The following is a 25,947-nucleotide window of genomic DNA, read 5'->3' as shown; positions in this document are numbered from 1 at the left end:
GCAAAGTATCTAAATAATAGGAACCTTCGCACCCACGCCACGGCCCGAACTCGACTCCTAAGAACAATAGTGTTATGAAAGATAAGGATAGGAATAGGGAATAAGAAGTGGAAAAAGTCAAATTCCTTATTTGCTAACGGATTTTCACGCGAGTAATATTAATCGGTCCCTTGTCTTCCAATTAAAATGATACCAAACGCAACATGATTCCGATTATTTATAACAAAGATACACAAAATTTGATTTATGTAACTTATTAACACTAAAAAGCTAAAACTATTATTATCATAAATAAAACAAATAAGATAAAACATTTTAATTCGTTCGTTTTTTATAAATTAAATTGCAGCTCTTAATTATGCATGCGTAAAGAAAATTATTTACTCCTTTTCAGGACATTCCTGATTTTGTGTTACATAACTACAAAAGGCTAATGTACTTGGCTTTATTATTTGATTTCGATACTTTGTAAGACCGAAATAACCACGATTTCTGCAAATGTACTGGGTGTACATACTGGTCATACACCGATGGTGTTTTTGTTGGTATACACTGACAGTAATTTCGTTGCGGTATACTAGCAATGTTTTTGTTGGGATCGAAATAACCACGATTTCTGTACCATGTACTTGATGCATATTCTTACACTGTCAGTGTTTTTGTTGGAATTTTTACAACGCAAAAGTAATTTGCAAGTCATAACAAAAGCTTGAAGACAAATATTGTTCTCTTTCAATTCCATTTATAATACCGAAAATGATAACTTCCTTAATTTCACACACTTCGTTACAGTCTTTGATATAGAATTGCAATCTGTGAAAATTTTAAATGATGAATTCTTCTACGTCAAATCGTATTTAATCGTATTTTAAGAACGAGTACATATATTGGTTACCGAAAAATATTTTTTCTTAGATGTACATTGTACATTAATTACAGTAGAAGCACTAAAAGGTCAACCAAATGCAGCATTCAGTTTTCAAGTGCTGTAACGATATTACAATTTCTGTTATTTCGAGTTTGCACTTCACTGAGAAACTTTGATTTGTTCGTTCAAAGTCATCTCTGATTTTTCATAGCGTTCGCGTAATATTCAAACAGACCACGCTTAGCTATCCATGGGCACCAACTCAGCTCCAAAAATTCAATTTCCTCTCGAAACTCTCGACACACAGCATGCGAAACATTTCACCACATACGCCTGGCTCTATAGGCAGAGTTTTATCAGAAACATTTCGTATCATAGATAGGAAACTTGCTTTTCATAATATCTGTCGAGAAGTAAGAGTGGAGAAATAAATATTTTATTTAACGATTATATTATTATATGATGAGATGAATTTTATATTTGTTTTATTTGCACTTTCATACATAGATACAATTTAAGAGGACGATATGATTATTTAGATATTTTTATTGAAAAGATGACTTTTGCACGGAATTTCTCATTATCAAATTTGGTAAATGCAATTCCCTAGATAGTGAAAAAGTAATCTCTAGGTAAACATATGTGAAAAGAAGTGCACGCGATGGAAAGCGTAAATATTTACATTTCTTGAGTGTTTACGAGTATAATTTTTATTTGTAATCATGATAGACGGAAACATTTCTATGGAGGAGGATACAGAATTACGAGACTTGGTGGTACAAACCCTCGAAAATAATGGTGTTCTTGCAAAAGTGCGGGTATGCTAAAAATGTGTCAAAAATCACGTCTTTTTCTTAGGTTATGCAGACTCTGTCAATGAAGTTTCTTTTGCAAAATTATTTTATTTGCATCATAATTCCTTTTTAAAAATTTGTTGCAATGTTGTAGGCGGAACTCAGGGCAAGCGTATTTCTAGCTCTGGAAGAACAAGAATCAGTAATGGTATGTCAAAATTGTTTATAAAATTTTTTGTATGTGAGTGAACCAGTTAGTTATAAACCTTTCATATATATAAAAATAGAAATAAATATTTAAAGTACAGTTTGTAATAGCAGAAACTTTCTTATTTATCATCGCACTATTCTTTTTTTATTCCATTTTATAACAAGCAACAACAGTAATTATATTTTTTAAATTTGCACAAATAAATTATGTTCATTAGTTCCTACAAATTTTTGAACGTATAAAATAAGACAACTGAGTTTACCTAAAATGTCTCTATTAATATTTTATATAATAAATAATATTATACTTGAAAGTTACTTTAGATTTTCTTAAATTAAATACTATAGTTTTTTATTCTTTATATGACAGTTGATATTAATGCAACCTACATTATATATCAACCAGTGAAAGTCATTGATGCCAATATATTACATTCTTGTATAATATATTAGGCCATTTGAACAACTAATAGCATTTTTGAAAATGAGATTTATTACAAAATATTTTCTTTATCAGATTTTATAAGATTTATCAGGAGTCTCAGAATTGATGGTATAAGCAGAAAATGAGCAATTCTACATAATAAAATACGATGAAAATGTAGAATAAAATTGTTTGATATCATGCTTCATTTTTGAGAAAATTGACTTTGAATTTTTACCGAGTACAAGTATACAGAGGTACAATTTTAGATGTTTGAGTGGTTAGCTTACCATAGAGACAGTTAATGGTGAGATCTAGAGTGGTCCCCTTATCCTATGTATCCTTCAAGCACCGAAAACTGTCCTTCTATACGCTTGTACCAAGTCATAAATCAAACTCAATTTTCTTTAAAACAAAGTACAATATCAAAAATATAAAATATATTTTTCACTTATTTTATCATGCAGAACTATCCTCTTTCCGCTTGTATCACTAGTTCTAGGACACCCTGTATATTCTCAAAAATTAACACCATTTTGCAGTTTCCTAAATATTATTAAAATTCTTTTGATACCAATTATTGTAATATAAATAATATAACATTATGTTTAAAGAAATTCAAATAGTCTTGCACTGTTCTCTGTACTGGAGCTTATAAAACAAATTATCACTATTACATCTCAATGTTATGGTATTTATTAATTCGCTAAGTAATAGCAGAGATATTTCAGATGAATAAAATTCTATCTGTACCATGAAATATGAAAATTATAAGCTTTATAATGAAATTAAAATTTCAGAATCCAGAGCCACTTCTTAATAAAACTGTAAAGCAGTACCTGGCTAATTCAGAAGGAAAATTGTTATTTTCCTTGGTTAGGGAGTTCCTAGAATATTTTGGTCTTGATTATACAATATCTGTATATGATCCAGAGACATACTTTGGAAAAGAATATAATTATGTTGGAAGGAATAAATTATGCGAAGAATTGGGTATTGAATCCAATGAACCTTTGCTTGGAGAAATTTTAAAGAATAGCATGAATAGTGCCTTTAATCACATACAAAAGGTATAAATAATATTAAAATAGTAAAATTATTTTAATTTGAAATAAATATAAAATATAATGAAAATTTAAATAATTAAACATATAATCATAAAGCATCACTGTTGTTACAGAATGAAACTAATGAAAACAGGCTTAATAATACTGATGAAACTGCAACAAACATTGCTAACACAACATTTGAAATTTCCATTCCAAAAGTATTACATAAAGAAACTGTTTCATTATCAAATGATAATGATATTTCAGATCAATTTGAAAGTGTTTCACAGCAGACTTCAAAACACCCAATTAATATGACAATAACAGATAACAGAAATAAAGGCATGACTCTTAACAGTGCTTCATTAGATGAATCGAATTGCGAAAACCAAAATGATTCTTTCAAGAGCAGTATTACATCTGAAAACACAGAAAATAATAATGGAATTGATAGTAAAGGGAACAATAATATGCATTTTGATACACTTTCTACAAGTCCAAATGGCATAAATCCAATAATAAATCATGCAACAAAAGAGACTGAAATAGATGATACACCTACTCAAAGAAATTTACTAAATAAAACAGAGCCTTTAATTAAGTTTGACGAATCTATAGTTACTGAATCGCAAACAAATCAAACTAAAGATATAACTAAACAGAATAATATAAATAGTTTGGAATTACAGCTAACAAATAATGTACAAAGTAAAAAGTCGGTTAATACTGGAAACAACTTTGGGAAAACTGTATATTTTGAAGAAATAATTGTTGATGGTAAAAGAGAAAATATCAATGCTATACATAATACTGAATCCTTTTTACAAGATTTACCACCTTTAGATAAAAAATCCCATTCTATACTTAGTGATCTCCCACCATTAAATGGTAAAAAAACTAATATGAATGATTTAAAAGAGCTAATGGATATTGGGCTTGGTATGTTATAATTATGATTTAGCTTTTATATACATGTATATTGTGATATATCATCAGTGTATTTTTAGGAACTGATGGTACTGATAATTATGAAGAAGATTTTGTTTCATCTGCGTCTGGAAGCAATTATGATCAAAGCCCTACTAAAGAACCTGAAAAGTTAGATAGTCCTATAAAACTACAAACAAAGAAGCAAGATAAAACTCAAAGTGCCCATAGCGAAGATATAAGTGAAGAAATCGAAGAAATTGATGATATATTAAGCAGTACTTCATGTGTAAGTAAATCTAGCATGGATCGAAGGTTTTTAACATATTCCAGTAACTGACGTATTTCTTTATATATGTTGAATGCACGCATAATTCTTTTTTAGCTTGAAGATATTAATATGGATAAAAATATATCAAATTTTGCAACAAGTATTACTGCAAATTGCGCAAAAGATCTATAATCTTATATCATGTTACTACACAGATTTTATGCTCTGCAAGAATATATTACTTCTTTTAGCACACTGATACTTGATATCCTGCACTAAGCTATCAAGTATGATAGTATGAACAAATGTGAAGTTACAAATATGCAGAATTATTTTGATTTCTAACGTGGCACTGCCATATATGGCTCAATACTTATAAACTCTTTCGCAAAAAACGTAGAAGGAACCTGTCTGAATGTATTTATAAGAGTTATATTTATGATGTTTTATACCATCATATTTTTATAATATATACCTTACAACAGAAACATCGTGACATTTAAATGAACATTCTAAATCTATTGTTGTATTAATTGATAGCATGATAGCTTGGGAATTACAAAACAATTAGACAAACTGGATTGTCATTATTCTCTATTATAAACACAGTTAAATATTAAATTATATTTTTTGTATACCTACGAAAGTTCTAAAAACTCTTGTATAAAACAAATATTCAAAATATATTCATAGTTTCATAACTTAAGAAGTAATCTCAATTAAAAGATTTCATTGACATTAAAAATAAAAAGAGTGCTATTTACTGGAATATTAAGTACATAAGTCAACAATATCAAAGTGAACAGACATATTTTCATTTAAAAATGTGATATATTGTTCATTGAATTACTATTATAATATTACAACTTTATTATCAGGACTTCAGACAAACTGCCTTCTACGTTATTCTGTGAATATATCTAGTATTACTTTGATACTTTTAATGCCAATTATATCTCAATGTTAAAATATTTAAAAATATGGAAAGTAATTGGTTACATTAATGGTTGTTGTATACTTAGTTATATCTTGAAAAATTTTGTAATAGTTTTATTATGTTTATCAGAACAATTTCTGTGTCTGATTTCATGACTGAATGTCATTTAATTACCTCATTTAACTAAAGTTACTGGTATAGTATCGATAGCAATATTAACAAATTATCTATCTAAAAATGGATTGCCTAAAAGGTATAATAAATTATTATTTTTTGTTTAAAATAATGGTGCTAAACATATGAAATTAAATGTTTTTTATAAAAGTTGAACTTTAGTGGCTTATATATCCTTTTACATTCATCATTTGTAACATCTTGATAAATAACAAAAACTGTAGTTTAAGTGATTTAATTTTTAGGCAATCCAATGTCTCGATGAATATATTGGTATAAATGTACTATGCACCAAATAAGATGCAATAACTAAGTACAATTCATGGTGGTTCAACAGAATGCTTGACAAATCAAAATCTGTTTGTAAAAAATGTACAACCTGCTTTCCTCACAAAATTTTTTAAATAGCAGATAAATACTGTCATGTCATCAATAATGAATATTGTAATTGATTCAAGCAAAGAGATTTCATAATATATTTTACAATTTCAATTAGATAAAATTAATCTTAATTAAAAAATTATTAATTATAATACTACAATATTTTATGAAATAATTAGAAATTTTCAATCATTGGTATTGATCATATAGTATTGTTTACATGTATAAAGTGTAACATGATATATGGGACTTATTTTTAGAAATCGATTTAATATTTAAACATTATAATTATACAGTATGTCTGGTTTAAATGTCTACATGCGATTATTTCTTTAAGTATTAAAGATGCAAACAAATGTTTTAGACAAAAGTTGTATGGCATTAAGGGGCGAATATGCCGATGACATTGATTTGACCTTGAGATAACCTGGTAGAGCCTTGTGAAAGTCATATTTAAATTTTCATATGGAATCCTATATTTTTTACTGCATATTCTTGTACTTGGTATCGAAATGTTTTCAAAATACCACCTCTTTATGTATTTTGCTGAAACCATTGTTAAATTAGTAATTTTTAAAGTTGATGTGCTGCCAGTATTAGCGTTACCCGATGTACACTACGGGTAAATTGTTCAGTCAGACTTTGAACATCATGGTGACCTTTAAAAAAAGCCGATTGGGAGAAAAAAAAGTGATAGAGGGTATGTGCATACATCAGAATAATGAATGCAAGGTAGTTAGTCCGACCGAGTAACATTCCTTTGGTGTACGTCGAATAACGCTAATGCCAGCGGTACGTCAACTTTAAAAGTTAATAACAACAATGGTTTGCGCAAAATACAAGTACAGGTAGTGTTTTGAAAACGTTTCGATGTCAGCTACAAGAATATGCAGTGAAAAATATAGGGTTACATTTAAAAATTCAAATGTAACCTTTGCAAGGCTCTCCAAGGTCATCTCCAGCCCAAATCCTTGTTATTACCATATTTGCCTCTTAATGCCATACGACTTTTGTTTGAAACATTTTTTTGTATTTTTAATACTTAGAGAATGAATCGCGTGTGGGCATTTAAACCGGACGTACTGTATATTGACTTTACTTTTTTAGTACAATCTAATTCATTCTTCCTTTTTTTATTTAAATTTTTGTTTCTGTTATTTAATACTTGGTGATTCTATTAACAAATCTGATTTGACAACCAATTGGAATTACAATTTCTTAAAAGGTTGTCAAAATATGGAATTTGCTAAATTAGAAATATATTGGTATGAATTTAATTTGTTGTTTCCAAGTATTGAATCCATTTCTCAAGTGGATCCCACATTCATATTACATACATTTTTTTTTTATTTTACTTCTCAGTATTTATATTACTTTTCTATGATTGTTACGAAAAAAGAAACTAAAATGTAAGTTTTTATATTGCTTTTGAAAAATTGACATAGAAATTATTTTCTTATTTAGACTTTGCACCTTATATAATGGAAAGTATAATAGGCTTAATTATTATTTATGTATTATGAGACTGCTGCAAAATTGAAGTTTTCAGTTTTTACTTTCATTGTATTGAGAGTGAATGTATAACAATGAAATCACTTAGTTTGAATCAACATTTATCTCTATGTATATATTAAAACAGGTGTGTTCCTATCCAATCAACGTGGTTACATTTTAACAATTGGTATAGTATATAATTTTCTAAAAACAATTTCAGGAAAACACTAAGCATTCCTAATTCTATAGAATGTAAAACGTAGATACATTCCATTGTTATTAAGATTATTGCATTTTTGTTACATTGTTAGCCTTAATAATAAAAAATTACACAATAAGTATTTTACATTATAGCCTACAAGTGAGAAAGGGAGAGGAAATGAGACAGAGAAGCAGAGATAGTATTTTAAGAAATGTTTCATAATTACTAACTACATTTTATCGATAAATTTCATTTTATACTCTTATAAAAATGAAAAGTGTTTCTCTAAAACATTTATATTGCAGGGTAAACAAATGTTTTTATATTTGTATGGTTTCAATTAAGTTTGAGCTAATTGATACATAATTAAACATTATATATTTTGATTTCTAGAAAATGTGTAAAATGTAGATATAGTACATTTTGTATATGTAATTTTTCATCTTATATGCCAAACATATAAGTGAATGCAGTACAAAAAGCTGAGGAATATATTTTTCAGGTAGAAAATCATTAGCAAGCTTTTTTTATATATATACATATGTAACATTTCCCAAGCAAGAAAATATTCAGAATGACTAATGACATTAATTTGTTACATTATACAAATATTCATATTAATCTGTATATAGAATAATGATATTTAATGCACTATTTGCAACTAAATCATAATTTTGCGAACACTGATACGAAATAATTGTTATTTACTAATTTATAATATAAAAACCAACAGAAGAAGTATTAATGAACTACTCACAATATTTTCTCATGCAGTTCTAGATATCTACTTTTGTAACCACGTTGAAGTATTGGTAGCTATATTGTGCCTTTTAGTGTGTACGAATAATAAACAATGCAAATACATATTATGGAATTGTGGGATTAAAAAAAAACAATTTAAGTTACTTATTTATGATTTTGAACTACGATGTAATGATATTCATGTATATGTTATTTATTTTATAAAGATTTTTCTCTTTTGCAAATGTTGTGGATTCATTGTACTTAACATTTATCCTGATTTTACGTAAGTTTAACTGTTAGTTTGTGTACAGAAAATGAAAAACTTTACTTAACTTTACTTAAGTAAATTATTAGCAATATAAATATAAGAAATAGAACTTATGATTAACTCTAAATTATTTTTGTACAAAGAAAATATTAACATTATAGAATATTTTCATTTTATTACATTAAATTGTTCTATAAATGCTTAATGCTGCAATACTTTTATACATTTAAATATGTATATGTATGTTAAGTTTTAAAGTTATTCTATTATTTATGAAATATACATAAATTGAAATAACTATTTTATAATAAATATTGGTTGAAATTAACAGTGTTATGTACAACACTACTTATTAATTATGGATAGTATAACTTTGCAAAAGATTGTTCTTTAACAATCTTATATAAAATATACATTATAATTACAATGTGTTCTTTAATGTTTGGAAAATAATTGACACACAATTTTTATTGTTTAGCAAAACTACTAAAAATATAATAAGGAAACAATTTATTCAGATATTTGAACTTTTACATTTTGTTACGTTCTCTATGTAGTCGTTCAGTATAAGCTTTTGTTACAAGATTAAATGCATCCATATATCTGTCCATACACATTGCTACACATTTCTGTAAATAAATTAGAATCATTTATTTTAGTTAGATAAAAAGGTTATCTTAAAGTATTAAAATTTCATTTTGTCCAATTCTTAATACTATAAGAATTATAATAGAATAAGATTGTTTAATGTTTTTATTATTATTTATTTATACATAACAATTAATATTTTTTTGTTACAAACTGTCTTCCAATATTTATAGTAATGCAGTTTTAAATTATATACAGACAAAGTAAATGCACACATTCCAAAAAAGCTATTTCGAAGTGGACTCCAAAGATATCTTTTTTTTGCCCATAATTCTTAAACTATTTCTTACATTTTCAGTATATTCAAATGATTATTTTAACATAAACGGAATGCATCTGGCGGAATGTCCTCGAAGGTAATAGATTCAATTTTAAATAAGTTTAATTAAAGAAATTACAGAAACATTAGACACTTGAAATATGAAAAACGTTATTTACAAATAATGAATAAACTAGTTATTTCATTATTTCATATTTTTTTATTATTCTTTTAAACTATTTAAATATTTGTAAGGTTAAGTATTGCAAATAGTAGAGGTTACCTGTTCGGAACTATCCAACGAGGTACCTGGTTTATTTATACACTTTTTGAAGCACTTCTCTGTCATTTTCTGAAAATATGAGATCAAACCTGTCGTGATCATTCATCTTAAGCTTTTAAAATCTAAGAAATACATGTACTCATGTAGTCGTACCGTAAGTAATTCTTGTGTATTTGCAATAGCAATTTGGTATTTAATTTGATCCATTAATTCATCTTTTTGCGAATTTGTCAAAGAACCACTTGAAAGCATATCCATATTTATAGATAATTACAGATATTTTTTTCTATATAATATTAAAATCAAATTTACTTTGCACCCCTACTAATCTTGAATCACTATACCATCACCCGGTTGGTTCGGTAAACCGGAAGCATGTGAAGTTGTTCCTTACAATTCCATTTATAGTTTATACCTTTCGACCATTCTGAGTGATCATTTTATCTGGATACCTCCGAATCTGCTGCCCCCTTTGGCCAAAGGTGGAAATACAAGGGTATTGTCGCCGGTTCAGATACCTCTTAAACACTGGTTGTAGCCTATTATGGAACTGTCAATTCCATAACCTAAACAAATGGAAATGAATCGATTCCTTCTGAATAATTATTTGCATCGTCAGCGCACCAAATATTTGGTTGTAAAACGTCTGTAAACTATTTATTTGGCTTAATTTGGAGTTTTCGCTCCATGTTATTCAAAGAATATGAATCTGATAATAAGTTGAACAGTGCACAAGGTTAATGTGCGTGGTTGATAATCGTTTGGATGTGGTAATATCACACAATAATAAATATTAATAATGATGCAGTAGAATAGGTTATCCAACCTGTTAATTTATTGGTTAGATTGTTAAATCAAGAAACCTGTGAATCTATCGTCTCTTCTATACTTTAACTTATTTATAACTAATGTTATACAAGTATTTTCCCTGAGGCATAGGAATTGACTCTTGTTATTTCTCTATTTTGGTGTCTAGTTGTAGGTAGACAAGCAAACGAAACCTTACATCAAGGATATTGGAGAACATAGTTTTTCATAGATTATCATTTTTATTAAAAAATGTATTAACTGAAGAACAACAAGGTTCTGTAACAGAATTTTGTCAACTAACATATTTATTATTTTTCTTATTTATTTTGCAAATACTTTGTTATAACAAACTTTTAATAAAATCATCTTTTCATGTATATGTACATATAAAAGGAATCTTTCTATTGTATTAATTATTTTGTAGTTATGACAGTTACTTCTCTGATTATAAATATCGGTATCACTATTATAAAACCATTTTATAGCTAATTTTTGAATCATATTTGGATAATTAAAGTACAAGATTCTTATTTAAGAATTTATTTTAACTTGACTTTAATACTTTCTTCAAACTTTTATTCTTTTATGTGTTACAGAAACGATTGGTGTAATCAAGCTTTTCTTAGATATCTTATTTTTAATGAAGTAACACGATTTATCTAAATAATACAAAAAATTTGATTATTGAAAAAAATATTATGCACAAGGCTCTTAGGGATCTTTGTCCACACTGATGTTAGAAAGAGAGAGGACATACTTACTTACACTCTTTCTCTTTCTACGAATTCGTTACACTTTCAACAGTAGTTCATGCTGCCTCCAAGCATACATGTTTTAAGGCAATCTTTTTAACATTACAGATATTTTCACTTTCTGACTTGGAAGGAGACTCTTCAGTGAGATCTCTAGAAATTTTTATAAAATTTTGAGGGATGAGTATAAAGATCAAACGATGACATTCTGTGTAATATCTCGTGCCAATGCGTATTTGTTATGAACGATTAAGTTAAAATAAGTTTATATACTAGATGATATAACCGAGAAGGGGCGATTCTACATTTAATAATAAACCGAAAATAAAGAATACAAGTTTTTTATATGATACTCAGTTTCTGAGAAAATTGAATTTAAAAAGTCTGATAATAAGTACTGATAATACATTTATTAATAATTTTATTGCTTTACGTTTACTATTTACACATTGCATACAGGAAACGTACTTTTACGTTTTTCGCAGTCTATCACTGGAGCGCGATTCACGTAAAAGTACGTATTTAGTAGATTTGTGCTATAGAGCGGGTATCGTATAAATACGATGGGCATTGTATGTATGGTGTTTGTGTTGTTAGACAACGGTTGGCATTGTTTCTTCCCAGAAGTTTAATTTATCGAGTTACCAGCTCCAGAACGACTTATTGTGATTTTACTGAATGACCAAACCCGCGAGATTCACGAAAAAACGCCTGCTGCACGTGTAAGTCCAAGTGATTGAGCTATATTCTTAACTGAAGTGCGGACTCCTGTAAGAAAAGAAGGACGGAGAGAGGTCAAAGCGAGAGATCCGAACTGGGGTGAACCCGTCCTTGTTTTTCCTATTATCCCTCTCTTACTAAGTGTTTTACTGTAGAGGGGGTACTGAAACGACGTTACGAGAAGCCCTGACGCCATTAACTCTTTTCGTATAGCTTCGTGTAGATTGCTGTATACAAAAGTGTTTATTGTTTCAAAATAGTAGTCATAAGTCATTTTAACGCATTTATCTCTTTTTTTCTTTTATTTTATAATTATCAATCATAAGAATTTTCTTGCGCAGGGACACTGGCATGCAACATACATGCCTGCATGGTTAGACTGCGATAGCATCACCCCACTTCATCTTCTCTCTCTTTCTGGACGGCTCTCACTCCAGAGTACGCACTCCAGTTAGGTACATATATAGCTCAATGGTCCAAGTAGTCTAAGTCAATTTCAAAAAGTCACGTGACTACTGTACCCTCTTAAGCTGATCACCCTGTATAAGTGAAACGCAATTTCCATGAGACCAGTGGTGCCAGAGAATTCTTCACCGAGAGGGGAAAGCGAATCCTTAACACGGCTACCAGTGACGTCAGAAAGTAGCAACGTGGAGCATTGTAGGGCAACAATGTTCGACACAAGGATACGATGCCAAGCCATGTGTATAACGTTGTATATACAGGGTGTCCCAGATAAAGTGTTACAAGGTGATATTTCTGAAATCACTGCAATATCGACTTAAATTTTTTTTAATTTAAATGATTCCAAGGGCCTAACCTTTTAAGACGCAAAATATTTGCATTCTGTAGAGGATGGAAAGGGGTTACACCTCTATTTTTTTTTAACGAAACAGCATATTAATTTTTCATTATTTGTATTGTTAATTGTTATTGTCCAAACTAACAATTTTTACTTGAAACATTTTTTTTTATTTTGCATTGTTAAAAAGTTATTGTGAAGAATACATTTCTCAAGAGTAGCTTAAATTTATTTTAGTAAGTGTTAGAAATGCTGACCATTCATTTCCAAATATTTATTTATCCTGTTTATAACGTTTTTATATACTTCAAATAATATTTTTGGCGATATCAAGTCACGATAGTTTTTTATTGTCCTCTTCATGATATATGAGACAAGTCATGAGACATGTACCGTGTACGTATTCAGGACTATTGTCCGTACTTTTATATGTTTATACAACATACCCGATCATAAGTCAAACTCAATTTTCTCAATATTCTCAATGTTTTTCACTTGTACCACCAGTTTTGAGACACCCTATATAATATCACTTGTTTATATTTATTCAAATACTGTATTATTGATTAAATGTAAAGAAAACACGAAATAATCATGTAAGAATAATTGTAGCTAAATTGGATTAATGTAATATAACATATAAAAATCCATCTTTTTTATTCGCTTTTGCATAAACATACCATTCATACGCAATGAAAGTGACAAAACTAAAAAAAGTACTTACCAAAATATTGTTTATATTAAACTGCTCTATGGTTGTAATTTATAAACCACTTTTTGTTTAACTTTTGTTTAACTTTGAAAGTTAAAAAAAGTTGTAATAATAATATAAAGGTGAGCACGAAATAATCCCTACCAGTCTCTCACTAGTCGCTTTTATGTATTACAAACTACAATGAACGATAAAGAAAACAATTGTATGTAAAAAATATGTACAATATAGTACATGTTTTATTTACGATATATACAATCTTTACATATACACAATGAAAAAAATATGTAGAGTATTTATTTATATTATTATTCGCCGATATCAATATCGTATTCACTGCTCTCAATTTTATGCGGCACGAGAATACCACTTGAGTTATCTGTTTGTGTGTTTTTGTACATATTAGCATTAAATAAACTCAACATTTCTTGAGTAATTTCATAATTAAGGCACTGCTTTTTGCTTCTTTCTATATCCAATTTCACTCGACATAATGCAGCAATCATGTCTGGTGTTAATCTATTTCTTTCTAACGTTTTTATGTCGTTTATCATCGAAAATACTGTTTCGACATCTGCATTCGAATACGGTAACGATAAACAGAACCGTGCAAGTTTTGTAATATTTCCGAATACGGGGTATTCTGAATCGTTTTTATTGAGGTCAGTAATTTTATTCACCTCGTTCCAAAAATCACTAATATTTAATTCAATTAATCTTTCTTTTTCATCTGGTAAGAAGAAAGATGGTAGCAGCAGCCATTCATCTTGTATAACTTTGCTATCAAAACGCGATTGAAATTTATGCAAAACATGATCTAATCGATCGCCATGTTTTGATAAATCTAATGCATTTCTAGGGCTTAGAATATCTAAAGATCTTAAAATTTGATTATTGAATGGAAATCTTTTTACAGCTTCCACAAACGCTGCCTGATAAAACTTTTTACAATTGTTGTAAAAATCCTTAATTTTATCATGTTCTACTGCATTAGATGTATTTCTAATTTCATTAATGATTTCCTGCGCTCTGCTTCCAATGACTATAGATTCCAGTGGAAGGACGTTGTTTTCGTCCAACGCATCTATTTCATGGACATTTTCTACTTCCAAAATGTCACCTTTTAGAAAATTTGCTCCTAAAATTCTTAAAAATCTAACACATTCTGGTATTAGCCGATGTATCGAAATTTTCGAGCTCTGGAAACGCGTGTTCAGTCGCATGAATAGTGTTAATATATACTCTAAAAATTCTAAGTATGCCTTAGTATATGCACTATTGAAATGGGTAACTATCTCTTCTGCAATAGAGCACTTTTCTTCACTACTCGTTTCAGCAAAAAGGTTGAATAAAACTACCCATTGATTTAGTATCCTGTGCACACACTCCGATATTGCCAGCCATTTGGTTGCACATGGCTGCAGCATCTTTTGTTTTGTAGTTTTCATTAAGTCCTGCATTTCTTGTAAAATTACTTGCCGCTTTAGATTTCTTGACCGATATGAAGAAATATGAAGAAAAAGTAAATTAATATGATTTGGTATATGCTCACATGCTTCATTTGCAACTAAATACATGGAGTGACATATACAAGAGAAAACAATTATTTCCTTGTTATCTGTCAGTAACCGAGATACAACTGAATTGTGTTTTCCATTCATAACTTTGGTATTATCAACACAAATGCTCACTAAATTTTTCACGCACAAATTGTGCACTTCTAAGGCATGCATAAGGCTTTTGTATAAGTTGTCTGCTTTTATGTCTTTCATTCTTAAAAAGTCTAATAAATATGTTTGTGACTCTCCTTCGTGCATGTATTGTGCCAAAATGCACACACTTTTCATGTCTGACACATCTGTATTTTCATGAATAAGTACAGAAAATATTTTATTCTGAAAGATTTTTCTCATTTTCATTACAATACATTCATTTAAAATATTTTTAATTATGGCGCGTATTTTTGTCCTTTTCAATGTCATATTTTCAAGTATTGGACTCTCAGGCGTTTCTAATTGTGTTGCATCAGGAAAATCTTTATAGGAGTGAAAACTTTTATTATGCTCCACGATTTCCAGCACAAATTTTATTTCCGCCTTTTTTATATCTGTCTTTGTAAATGCAAGTAACGGTTGTAATTCCCCCTTCTCTGCTTTTATTTTACTCATATTCATATTGTGTACCTGTGTACGGCTATGTTTCATGAGTTCGCTTTTTCCAGCCGTAAGAACTTTATCGCAGACAATGCAAATGGCTTTATAGGGGTCCTTGTCGAATTTTTTGACCCAAGGTCCCAGAATAGGATCTGCAAGCCAGGCATTGCAGAATGCATGTTTCTTGGAGTTTCTCTTAGACACGGTGCTATCGCTGCCTATATAATCAATTATTAATTAATTTTTCATATAGTAATAATGCATTTTCAAAAAGGTACAAAATAGAATGAAAAAATAGTAATTCGAAAAAAAACTAGCGTATTCAGATTATATCTTTATAACTCAAGACATTTTTTTAAATTTCAAAAACTATTTCATTTTTAAATTTGAACTAATTCAAAAATATTAAATGTAGGTATGTCTTACTCGATTTATTGTTTGTGGTGATTGTAGTCTCATCATGAGGTCTTTCAATTATGCTGGGTCCTGGATCAGCTAAGATACCATCATGAACGACTATGGATAAAATATTAATTATTAGTTGATTTTTAATATAATAATGATGCATTTTCAAAAAGGTAAAAAACAAAGCGAGACAGTAATGATCCAAGAAGAAACTAGCATGTTCAGCTTATAACTTTATAATTCAAGAAATCCTTTTACATTTCAAAGTATTCAGTTTTTAAATTTAAACTGATACAGAAATATTAAATGTAGGTATATCTTACATAATTTGCTGTCTGTAATAGTTGTGATCTCATCATAAGGTCTTTTAATAGGTATGCTGGTGCCTGGATCCGTCAAGATGCCATCATGAATGACTATGGATAAAATATCAATTATTAGTTTATGCTTCATATAATAATAATAATGCATTTTTAAAAAGGTAAAGAACAAAGGGGAATTGTAATAATTCAAGAAGAAACTATAATTTTATAATACAAAAAAGTTTCTACATTTAAAAAAGTGTTCAGTTTTTAAATGTAAACTGGTGCAGAAATATTAAATGTAGGCATATCTTACTTAACTTGTTGTCTGTGGCAGTTGAAGTCTCATCATAAGGTCTTTTAATGAGTATAATGGGGCCTGGATCAGCCAAAATGCCATCATGAATGACTGCATATAAAATATCAGTTATCAGTTAATTTTTCATATAGTAATAATGCATTTTTAAAAGATACAAAATAAAATGGAAAAATAGTAGTAACTGAAGAGGAAACTAACATATTCAGATTATATCTTTATAATTTAAGAAATTTGTTTACATTTCAAAAAATTAAAAATTTAAACTAATGCAAAAATATTAAATATAGGTATGTCTTACATAATTTATTATCTGTGGTGGTTGTAGTCTCATCATAAGGTCTTTTAATAAGTATGATGGAACCTGGATCAGCTAAGATGCCATCATGAATGACTATGGATAAAATATCAATTATTAGTTCTTTTTTCATGAAATAATAATGCATTTTTAAAAAGGTAAAGAACTGAGCGTAATAGTAATTATTCAAGAAGAAACTAGCATGTTCAGCTTATAACTTCATAATACAAAAAAGTTTCCTATATTTAAAAAAGTCTTCAGTTTTTAAATTTAAGCTGATGCAGAAATATTAAATGTAGACATATCTTACTTAATTTGTTGTCTGTGGTGGTTGTAGTTTCATCATAAGATCTTTTAGTAGGTCTGCTAAGATCTGAATCAGTCAAGATGCCATCACCAATGCCTATTTATAAAATATTCATAGTCAGTTCATTTTTAATACTATAATAACGCATTAAAAAAGAAATCAAAAGAAAAAACTAATGAATAAATCCATACATCCATAATAAAAGAAATAGTTATATCTTTGCAAAAATTATCTGCTTCTACATTATATTAATGAAACAGTATTAAGTATATGGCTTACCTGGCTGATTACTCATACTAGAATTCCAAAATATACACAAAAATAACATAAATCGCAGAAGATATCTCCATATGCGTCTTTATGTCCGTTTGCGTTTACCGTTGTCAATGAGCAGGGTAGCCAGATTGCGGGATAAAATAGCTCTAGAGTAGAAAAGTGGGGGTATTGCACTTTTCCCGCCATTTTATTCCGCAATCTGGCTACCCTGCCGATGGGCGATGGCCGCGCCGTTGGTTTCACGTTGTCGCGTCATGTCATTCTCCCACTTTATAGAACATTGTTCTCCTACAATGCCCCCACACTGCTATTCTTTAACATCACTGGCAGCCATTTTGTTCTGGTATTTGGCTACCCTGCCTGAAAAAAATTTTCAATTGAATTTGAGTATAATTTTAAAGTTTTACATCTATTTCAATGGCTATATTTTGCACCTTAATATCTTTTTGACAATCCTTAATTGATACATACGTAACTCATATTTACGACTATAAAACCAAATTGTAGGTTATGCATACCTCTACGTTATGTGTATGTACATACATATAAAGTAATATAGAGTAAGGTATACCTAGGAATGCTAATTATTGTATGAAGACCAATAAAGTACTGTGTCCCACTTTTATATATTTTCACACGTAAAAAATATAGCACTATTAAACTAAAAAAAATGTTAACCTTTGTTATGTATTCGAATTGGAAATAACACATTTATGTTTCTAAAATACGGAAACATAATAATCAATGATTATACAATAATTGGCACACAGTAATTCGTTCCATGCACCTTTTGTATCTTAAATAATATTTAAAATTTTTCCAATGTTTTAGTTACAAAGGCATTCCTGTTGGTAAAAATACAATTTAAATACGTTGAGAATTACGAAAACATGAAATACGTAATACTGTTTAATTTAACCGAAACTGGGAAAGTTAACCTTAATGACCACAATAATTAATACATTTATTCTAAGTAGGAAGTTATGTAAAAAAATAATACGTTATTTTGGATTTCCAGCATAAGAGTAGATTTTGTAATAAAGAAATGAAGTGTAAAGTTAAAAGTATCAAAAATGCCAAAATGAAAGTCGCATATCCTTTATATTGTTTTCTTCATACAACATTAATTAAAAAAATATTAATCATGTCACGCACTATCGTGTGATGAGCAGCGAACGTGTTAACGGATTCATCTATCGGTAGTACCGAAAGGGTTAAGTTTTGAATGGTGAGTCTAGATTATTCGTCTGTACCAGAGTATGGTCGCCACTGATAACTATGACCACTCGCAAAAGTCTGCTTGAGCCCGTTGATTTTCCTTAATAGTTCGCGCAACAGAGGTATCTACTTCAGAGCGGGCCCAGGCAGATTTATGAAAGTTACGAGTTACGGACAATGATCGAGAGCAGATGAATAATCTGAATGCATTATAGCATGTTACCAAATCATATCATATATCAATAATATCAGCCTTCATAGTATCACTTGGTTTTCCTGATGATGGAAACAGGAGTGAGTGGGAGTGTGGGAGTGAGAGAGTTCACAGGACTCGCGACCCCTTAAGTATACCCGAGTACAGAAATCTTTGTATATAAATAAATAAAATTTGTGTAATTCGGGAGAAACAAAATTGTTGGGTTTTTTTTCAGTAATCATCTGAAATTCAAGCCTGAGTTTAATCAATATTACTCGCATATGTATTACATATTTATTTATTTATTCTAAAAATTTATCAAAATTAAAATTAGCATAACAGTAAAATTCGTTTGCAAGATTATTCTGATGACAAGGTATAAAATTGCAAACTTCTACATCCAATAATCTTTTAGCTAAGTCTGCCATAATTGCACCTGTAAAATAGGCAATAGCATAATCATTTATTTTAATAACATAGTTAAATAAAAATATTATATTTGTCAAAAATACCTGTACAGAGTACAATATTTCTTTTTGCTAGAAATTTTATTGTAATGATAGTTTTTGTTAAACACTCCTCAGAAAGAAATGGAGGATCAGCTATAACTAAGTCATAAGAATTCGACATGCTTTTTGGTAGATTTAAAGGAAACTTATAATCATATGGAATAAAATCAGAACCAAATACTTTAAAGCGTTCATCATATTCAAAAACTGTAACTGTTAAAAAATATATTACAATAGCAAAGACATATCATAATAGCGTAATTATTATGTTTATACCTTGTCGTTCACCACAGTTAGTTTTCAACTGGCTGTAAAGTGTAGGACAAGAAATTAAAGCAATTTTTCCATTATCCCCTGTAGATTTAATTGCACCTTTAATTAAAACATCTATTGTTTTTTTGTCATACCAAAATTGACTTAATTGCTACAACACAAATTAATACAGAATTACACCATGTTACATACGAAATTCTTTATTTCTCACTTTATAACAAAAAATTCTAACAAATATGAAATATTAAATCTATTTATAAAAATTAATTTACCCAATTTTCATCGAACGAAACATCCAATGTTTCATTTTCTAAGATACATTTTAATTGATTTTCTCTTTCTTCTTTTTCTTTTAGAAATTCATTTAAAGCAGCAAGTGTTGTAGGACATAATTGTAAATCGTCATCTTCACTTTCACTCATCTTTTTCGTAAAATATTGTATATATATCTCTTAATTATAAATAGTAATTCAGTAGCAGATAGTATACTTCGATTTATATGTATATTACACGTGAACTAACCAAACATTAATCCTAAATTTATTAAATTACTTATCAAAAACAGAATAAAATTCATAAGTTAAGAAAAAATAGTACATAAAAGAAAACTCGGAAGATAAAATAAACGTAATATACAAAATAATTGTTTACAATACAAATGACATCTCGATATCCCTTTTCTTCTAGAAGTTGTGCAACCCAGACCTACGAGGAAAGTACCTACCTTACCTACCTACCATCTTCCAGACAGAGGAGCAGTGCTGCCACTAGTTGCCAGGAAAGTAGTAGTATCGTAGTAGTAGTAGAGATCTACGTAAATTTGTCTACGCAATACTTAGGTACTTTCGTGGCAAGTGTGATGTAACCTATAACATACATTTATGCAATTTGTGTATACAGTGTATTAATATCATTGGTCAGGGAAAAGCATATGTATAAAGATCATAAAAGGAATTTGCCGGTATTTTTAAATTATATGTAATTTAACCTGTGTATTAACGTAAGTCGGTAAAATGACGATTGAAACAGAAGACGATATAAAGTTATTTCAATTAATCGGTTTAAGTGAACAAAAAGCCAAAGAAACGCTAAAAAATAAACAAGTTTCCAAAAATCTAAAACATGCGATAATAGAGGTTAGTACATTATTTAAATGTCTAAAAACAAATATGTTTCAAATAACATAAATTTCTTTTATTATTTAAAAACAATTTTTCTTGACAAAGTGATTTCATTATTAACATTTTTCTTTCCGTGTCAACTAAGTATAACTTCCATTAATATCACAGTTTTTTGTGGTACCTAATTGCAACCATATGTGCATATTTACAGGCTAAGAAGTATGGCTCTATCACACCAGAAATTGGAATTTTACTATACCATCTGGCTTCAAAAATTAAGAATCAGATTGTAGATAAATTATTGTTTTTTGCCAAATATATAGCTGAAAAGAAATTAGATACTACACAAAGAGTAGATGCTGGATTGAACTTTATCCTTAATCATGTAAAGGAAACTATAGATATAACAAATTTTGAGAAAGAATGTGGAATAGGTATTGTTGTTTTACCTGAAGATATTGAAAGGGAAGTGGAGAAAGTCATAAATGCACATAAGACGGAAATATTAGAAAAGAGGTATGTACATATATTTTTATCATTTATTTAATGTTACATATTTTTTTTCATGTTTCTAATATTATATGAATTTTATGAAATGAAATATACTTTTATAGATATCACTTTAATGTTGGGCCATTAATGCAACAAGTACGTAACAATTTAAAATGGGCAGATGGAAAAGCAATAAAAAATGAATTTGATATTCAAATACTTATTCTCTTAGGACCAAAAGTTGATTCTGATCTTGTTCCACCTCCTAAAACAACAAAACAAGCAAAAGTTAAAAAACCAGAAAAAGAAAAGGGTATATAAATAATTAAAATTTATTTAAGATTAGTTATTGCTTAAAAATGTCTGAAAACATGTAATATTTTATTGGTTAACAGAACAGAAAACTGTAATATCAAATGAAAAAAGTGGTGCGCAAACAATAAGTGAATTAATGAAGACAAAAGTTCATTTTCATAAACCAGGAGAGAACTATAAAACTGAAGGTTACGTTGTAACTCCTAATACACATGAATTATTACAAAAACATTTGAAGGTTACAGGTGGTAAAGTAATAACTAGATTTCCACCAGAACCTAATGGAATTCTGCATATAGGTCATGCAAAAGCAATTAATATTAATTTTGGGTATGTTTTATTTTTTATGATACGATTTTTAATTCTAATATTTTGAATTGTATTAAAAGTAATAATTACATTGTAGATATGCTGCAGCTCATGATGGTATTTGTTATTTACGTTACGATGATACAAATCCTGAAAAGGAAGAAGAGAAGTTTTTCATTGGTATACGTGAAATGGTAGAATGGTTAGGTTATAAACCAGCTAAGATTACTCATTCTTCTGATTATTTTCAACAGCTGTATGAATGGGCTATTAAACTAATAGAAAAAGGTTTAGCATATGTTTGTCATCAATCTAGTGAGGAAATGAAAGGATTCAATCCACCACCAAGTCCTTGGCGTGATAGACCTATATCAGAGAATTTGCAATTATTCAGTGTAACTATATTTTTATGTATATAATAGTATTTTATAAATTAGCTTTATATTTTACACCTAATTTTTATGATACAAGGCATATAATTTTCGACATGTATTCGTGTATTGTTCATTTAAATTTGATCAATTGTTCACCTTGTATCATGAATAGATTATTGACTAGTATATTTTTCATAACTTTCTGTGTAGAACATGAAAGATGGATTACTCGAAGAAGGTGAAGCCACATTACGTATGAAGGTAACTCTAGAAGAGGGAAAGCAAGATCCTGTTGCATATAGGATAAAATATACACCCCATCACAGAACAGGAGATCAATGGTGTATTTACCCTACTTATGATTTTACTCATTGTTTGTGTGACAGCATAGAAAATATAACTCATTCTCTTTGTACAAAAGAATTCCAATCACGAAGATCATCATACTATTGGCTTTGCAATGCTTTAGATATTTATTGTCCTGTACAATGGGAATATGGTAGATTAAACATGAGCTATACAGTTGTTTCAAAAAGAAAAATTGCCAAGTTGATTGAACAGGGTATTGTATCTGATTGGGATGACCCTAGGTATATTTTAATATAATATAAATCAAAATAATTTATATACATTTATGTTTTAAAACATTGCATTTTGAACTGATATATTATCAATATTCTTTTTAGGTTATTTACATTGACAGCCCTTCGACGACGTGGTTTTCCACCAGAAGCTATTAATAATTTTTGTGCACAAATGGGAGTAACAGGTGCACAAGCAGTTGTTGATCCGGCTGTTTTAGAAGCATGTGTCAGAGATGTTTTAAATGTAACTGCAACCCGTCACATGGCTGTTCTCGATCCATTGAAAATAACTATTAGTAATTTTCCACATGAAAATCCTATCAAATTAACTGTTCCCGACTTTCCTACTGCACCAGAAAAAGGCCAACATGAAATTACTTTCAATGAAGTTATCTATATTGAAACATCTGATTTCAAAGAAGTACATAATTTATTATTCATCTAGTAATACAATAACAATAATAATACATTTTTTCCTATTACTATTTATTACTATTTTTGAAACTGTTATACATTCACAGAAAGCAGAGAAAGATTTCAGACGCTTAACACCAAATCAGCCCGTTGGTTTAAAGTATGCAGGAGTAGTTTTAACAGTTGAAAAAATCGAAAGAGATAGCAGTGATAATATTGTAAATATAACTGTTAAACAAGAACCTATTTGTGAGACTAATAAACCTAAAACTTTTATACACTGGGTGTCGAACCCTGTATTAGCGTCTATAAGATTATATGAACGCTTGTAAGTATGAAGCTATATATACAGTGAGGCAACAATAAGGAACATTTTGTCACCTTTTATGTAAAAAATAAGAAAAACGTAGGACACTTTTGGAAGATAGGTTTTAAATACAAAGCAATAAAAAGTTCAAATGCACATATGTTCGGAAACGCATAGTTTTGTAGTTACATGTTATAAGTAACAAGAGGCGATAAAATGTTCTCGTTGCCTCAGTGTAGGCATAGCTTTAGATCAACATAATCTACTAGTATTAGCAGAACAATTTTGTAATAATTATAACTCTAATGATTTCATTTGTGTTTAATGTAACTTTTAGGTTTAAGCATAAAAATCCTGAAGATTCAAACGAAGTACCAAATGGTTTCTTAAGTGATGTCAATTCAGGCAGTAAAAAGGAAATTGTTGGATACATGGATACAAGTTTGGCAAATTTAGCAAAACCTTTTATTAAGTTCCAATTTGAACGTATCGGCTTTTTCTCTGTAGATCCAGATACTACATCGAAAAAGGTAAATAATTATATGAATTCAAATAAATTTGCTTTTACTAATTTGTTTCATTCATTTCAGTTTGTTTTTAATCGAACTGTGACATTAAAAGAAGATTCAGGGAAAGTATAAGTGAAGTTGATATATTGCAAAAGTAACGCAATGTGGAAAAAAATTAGTTATATAATATTTTGAACAGTGTTTGTAATATTTTGTATAATATTTAATATAATTTCATATAATATAAATGCATTTTTCTATAAATCGAAAATTTTATAATTTGTAGTCCTTATTAAATAAAAAATAAATGGTTTTCAATTCATCATGCAAGATTCATACGTGGGTACCATGTATTTGATATTTATAAAAGCATCTTCACCTCCGTAAATTTCAAGAATTTCAAGAGTTTCTTGTATTAAGTCTGCAGCATTTTCTCCTCTTTGTTGCGAGTAATCAATCCCTTCACCAAGATTTACTGTAACATTAAATTTAATTTTTATTCTGATAATATAGCATTGTAATCATAGCTTAAGGTCTTACCATTTTTATTTTTTAATAAGTTAAAAACTGGTAAAATTTGTCTGAAATATGGTACTAAAGCTTCTCCAACGCAATCTGCTGAACGTACAAGTTTTTGAAGAGCTCTCATCGTAGTGCAAATAATTTCTGGTATTTTTGTATTTAAAGCTTCTGAATAAGTACATATAACATTTAGTATATGAATTTCTATTTGTGCAGTGAATATGTAAATATAAAACGAAAGTTACTTTTAATGGGAATTATTAATTGTGGTACAACCGGTAAAATTTTTGGACCACCGTGTTCTAGCATATCAGATATGCCTTGTTCAACTAAAAATTTATATGGTTGCTCGGTTTCTGTTAAGCCATCGAAAAACAACGGTAAATAATGGTGAAAATCCAGATCTTCGATGTTAACTTTCCAAGTAAGTTTTATGCCGTAACTATCATTTTCTAACGAAATTGGAAATACGCCAAGTTCGTAAAATTTTCGAAATGTTGATGGCTTAGGAGGGCGATATTTGTATAATCCATATCGAGGAGGTTTCGCAACTATAGTATTTTCCTAAACAATTTACTTGTAAATGAATTAAATAAGATGTAAATCTGAAATACTACAGTAGATATTTACCTGTAAAGCTTGAATAGTGAAAGCAGGTACAACTCTTGGTTTCCTTTTTTTGTATTGTGGTATGTCTTTTCGGACTTCAGCCCAAAATTCTGTTTCGTTAACCATTTTGATATTTTATTCTCTTATCAATATTTAATTTAAAAATAAAAATTGATGTGATTCGTTACTATTCGTTGTAATTTTGTAATTTCTAATTTTCTCCACAAAAAGAGAATTGACCAAAATTTTACATTAACAGCCTTTAATCTAATACCACTAGATTCAATCAGAATTGCAGAGTTACAATAATATGACTTATCAGAAATATCTAGAAACATGGATCAAACGCAGTTTCCTAGCAACAACAAATGACTTAATATCACAATAATAGTGTCTAAAAGCATATACA

General features: G+C 29.0%; 6 protein-coding genes across 12 annotated transcripts; 2 read left to right on the top strand and 4 right to left on the bottom strand.

The window, feature by feature from the left end:
• Positions 1-1,553: 1,553 nt before the first annotated feature.
• On the top strand, positions 1,554-4,735 carry LOC143181318 (uncharacterized). Its single transcript, XM_076381699.1, has 6 exons — positions 1,554-1,686; positions 1,817-1,870; positions 3,097-3,366; positions 3,477-4,284; positions 4,353-4,561; positions 4,658-4,735. Exons 1-6 carry the CDS (start codon positions 1,591-1,593, stop codon positions 4,733-4,735), a joined length of 1,515 nt encoding a protein of 504 aa, XP_076237814.1. The 5' UTR covers positions 1,554-1,590.
• A 4,425-nt stretch (positions 4,736-9,160) lies between these two features.
• LOC143181353 (mitochondrial import inner membrane translocase subunit Tim13-B) lies at positions 9,161-10,287 on the bottom strand. Its single transcript, XM_076381736.1, has 3 exons — positions 10,087-10,287; positions 9,934-10,002; positions 9,161-9,372 (listed from the first exon to the last, which is right to left on the bottom strand). The coding sequence occupies exons 1-3, from the start codon at positions 10,189-10,191 to the stop codon at positions 9,274-9,276; spliced, it is 273 nt and encodes a 90-aa protein (XP_076237851.1). The 5' UTR covers positions 10,192-10,287; the 3' UTR covers positions 9,161-9,273.
• Positions 10,288-13,938: 3,651 nt separating this feature from the next.
• On the bottom strand, positions 13,939-20,716 carry LOC143181265 (E3 SUMO-protein ligase KIAA1586). 6 transcript variants are annotated; one of them, XM_076381682.1, is made up of 8 exons: positions 20,707-20,716; positions 17,790-18,146; positions 17,514-17,606; positions 17,207-17,299; positions 16,906-16,998; positions 16,611-16,703; positions 16,309-16,398; positions 13,939-16,100 (listed from the first exon to the last, which is right to left on the bottom strand). In XM_076381682.1, exons 2-8 carry the CDS (start codon positions 17,836-17,838, stop codon positions 14,038-14,040), a joined length of 2,574 nt encoding a protein of 857 aa, XP_076237797.1. In that variant the 5' UTR covers positions 17,839-18,146; positions 20,707-20,716; the 3' UTR covers positions 13,939-14,037. The 6 variants fall into 6 exon arrangements, with proteins under 6 accessions (XP_076237797.1, XP_076237781.1, XP_076237805.1 ...); XM_076381666.1 differs by lacking the exon at positions 20,707-20,716 and adding an exon at positions 18,942-19,344; XM_076381690.1 differs by lacking the exon at positions 20,707-20,716 and adding an exon at positions 18,942-19,344 and having other exon boundaries at positions 16,911-16,998.
• On the bottom strand, positions 19,483-20,671 carry LOC143181343 (EEF1A lysine methyltransferase 1). Of its 2 annotated transcripts, none has more exons than XM_076381717.1 (5): positions 20,634-20,671; positions 20,255-20,516; positions 19,986-20,133; positions 19,713-19,922; positions 19,483-19,636 (listed from the first exon to the last, which is right to left on the bottom strand). In XM_076381717.1, the coding sequence occupies exons 2-5, from the start codon at positions 20,402-20,404 to the stop codon at positions 19,503-19,505; spliced, it is 642 nt and encodes a 213-aa protein (XP_076237832.1). In that variant the 5' UTR covers positions 20,405-20,516; positions 20,634-20,671; the 3' UTR covers positions 19,483-19,502. The 2 variants fall into 2 exon arrangements, with proteins under 2 accessions (XP_076237832.1, XP_076237840.1); XM_076381725.1 differs by having other exon boundaries at positions 20,255-20,404; positions 20,634-20,657.
• A 92-nt stretch (positions 20,717-20,808) lies between the features above and the next one.
• On the top strand, positions 20,809-24,624 carry Glnrs (Glutaminyl-tRNA synthetase). Its single transcript, XM_076381698.1, has 10 exons — positions 20,809-21,118; positions 21,315-21,619; positions 21,718-21,908; positions 21,991-22,240; positions 22,317-22,614; positions 22,804-23,183; positions 23,280-23,598; positions 23,699-23,919; positions 24,236-24,428; positions 24,489-24,624. The coding sequence occupies exons 1-10, from the start codon at positions 20,996-20,998 to the stop codon at positions 24,537-24,539; spliced, it is 2,331 nt and encodes a 776-aa protein (XP_076237813.1). The 5' UTR covers positions 20,809-20,995; the 3' UTR covers positions 24,540-24,624.
• On the bottom strand, positions 24,609-25,815 carry LOC143181334 (parkin coregulated gene protein). Its single transcript, XM_076381703.1, has 4 exons — positions 25,560-25,815; positions 25,175-25,493; positions 24,948-25,097; positions 24,609-24,882 (listed from the first exon to the last, which is right to left on the bottom strand). Exons 1-4 carry the CDS (start codon positions 25,662-25,664, stop codon positions 24,722-24,724), a joined length of 735 nt encoding a protein of 244 aa, XP_076237818.1. The 5' UTR covers positions 25,665-25,815; the 3' UTR covers positions 24,609-24,721.
• Positions 25,816-25,947: the final 132 nt, after the last annotated feature.

The sequence above is a fragment of the Calliopsis andreniformis genome, chromosome 1 (assembly GCF_051401765.1).
Source record: "Calliopsis andreniformis isolate RMS-2024a chromosome 1, iyCalAndr_principal, whole genome shotgun sequence".
In the NCBI taxonomy this organism is placed as follows: Eukaryota; Metazoa; Arthropoda; class Insecta; order Hymenoptera; family Andrenidae; genus Calliopsis; species Calliopsis andreniformis.
This window is presented reverse-complemented; position numbering and strand designations above follow the sequence as displayed.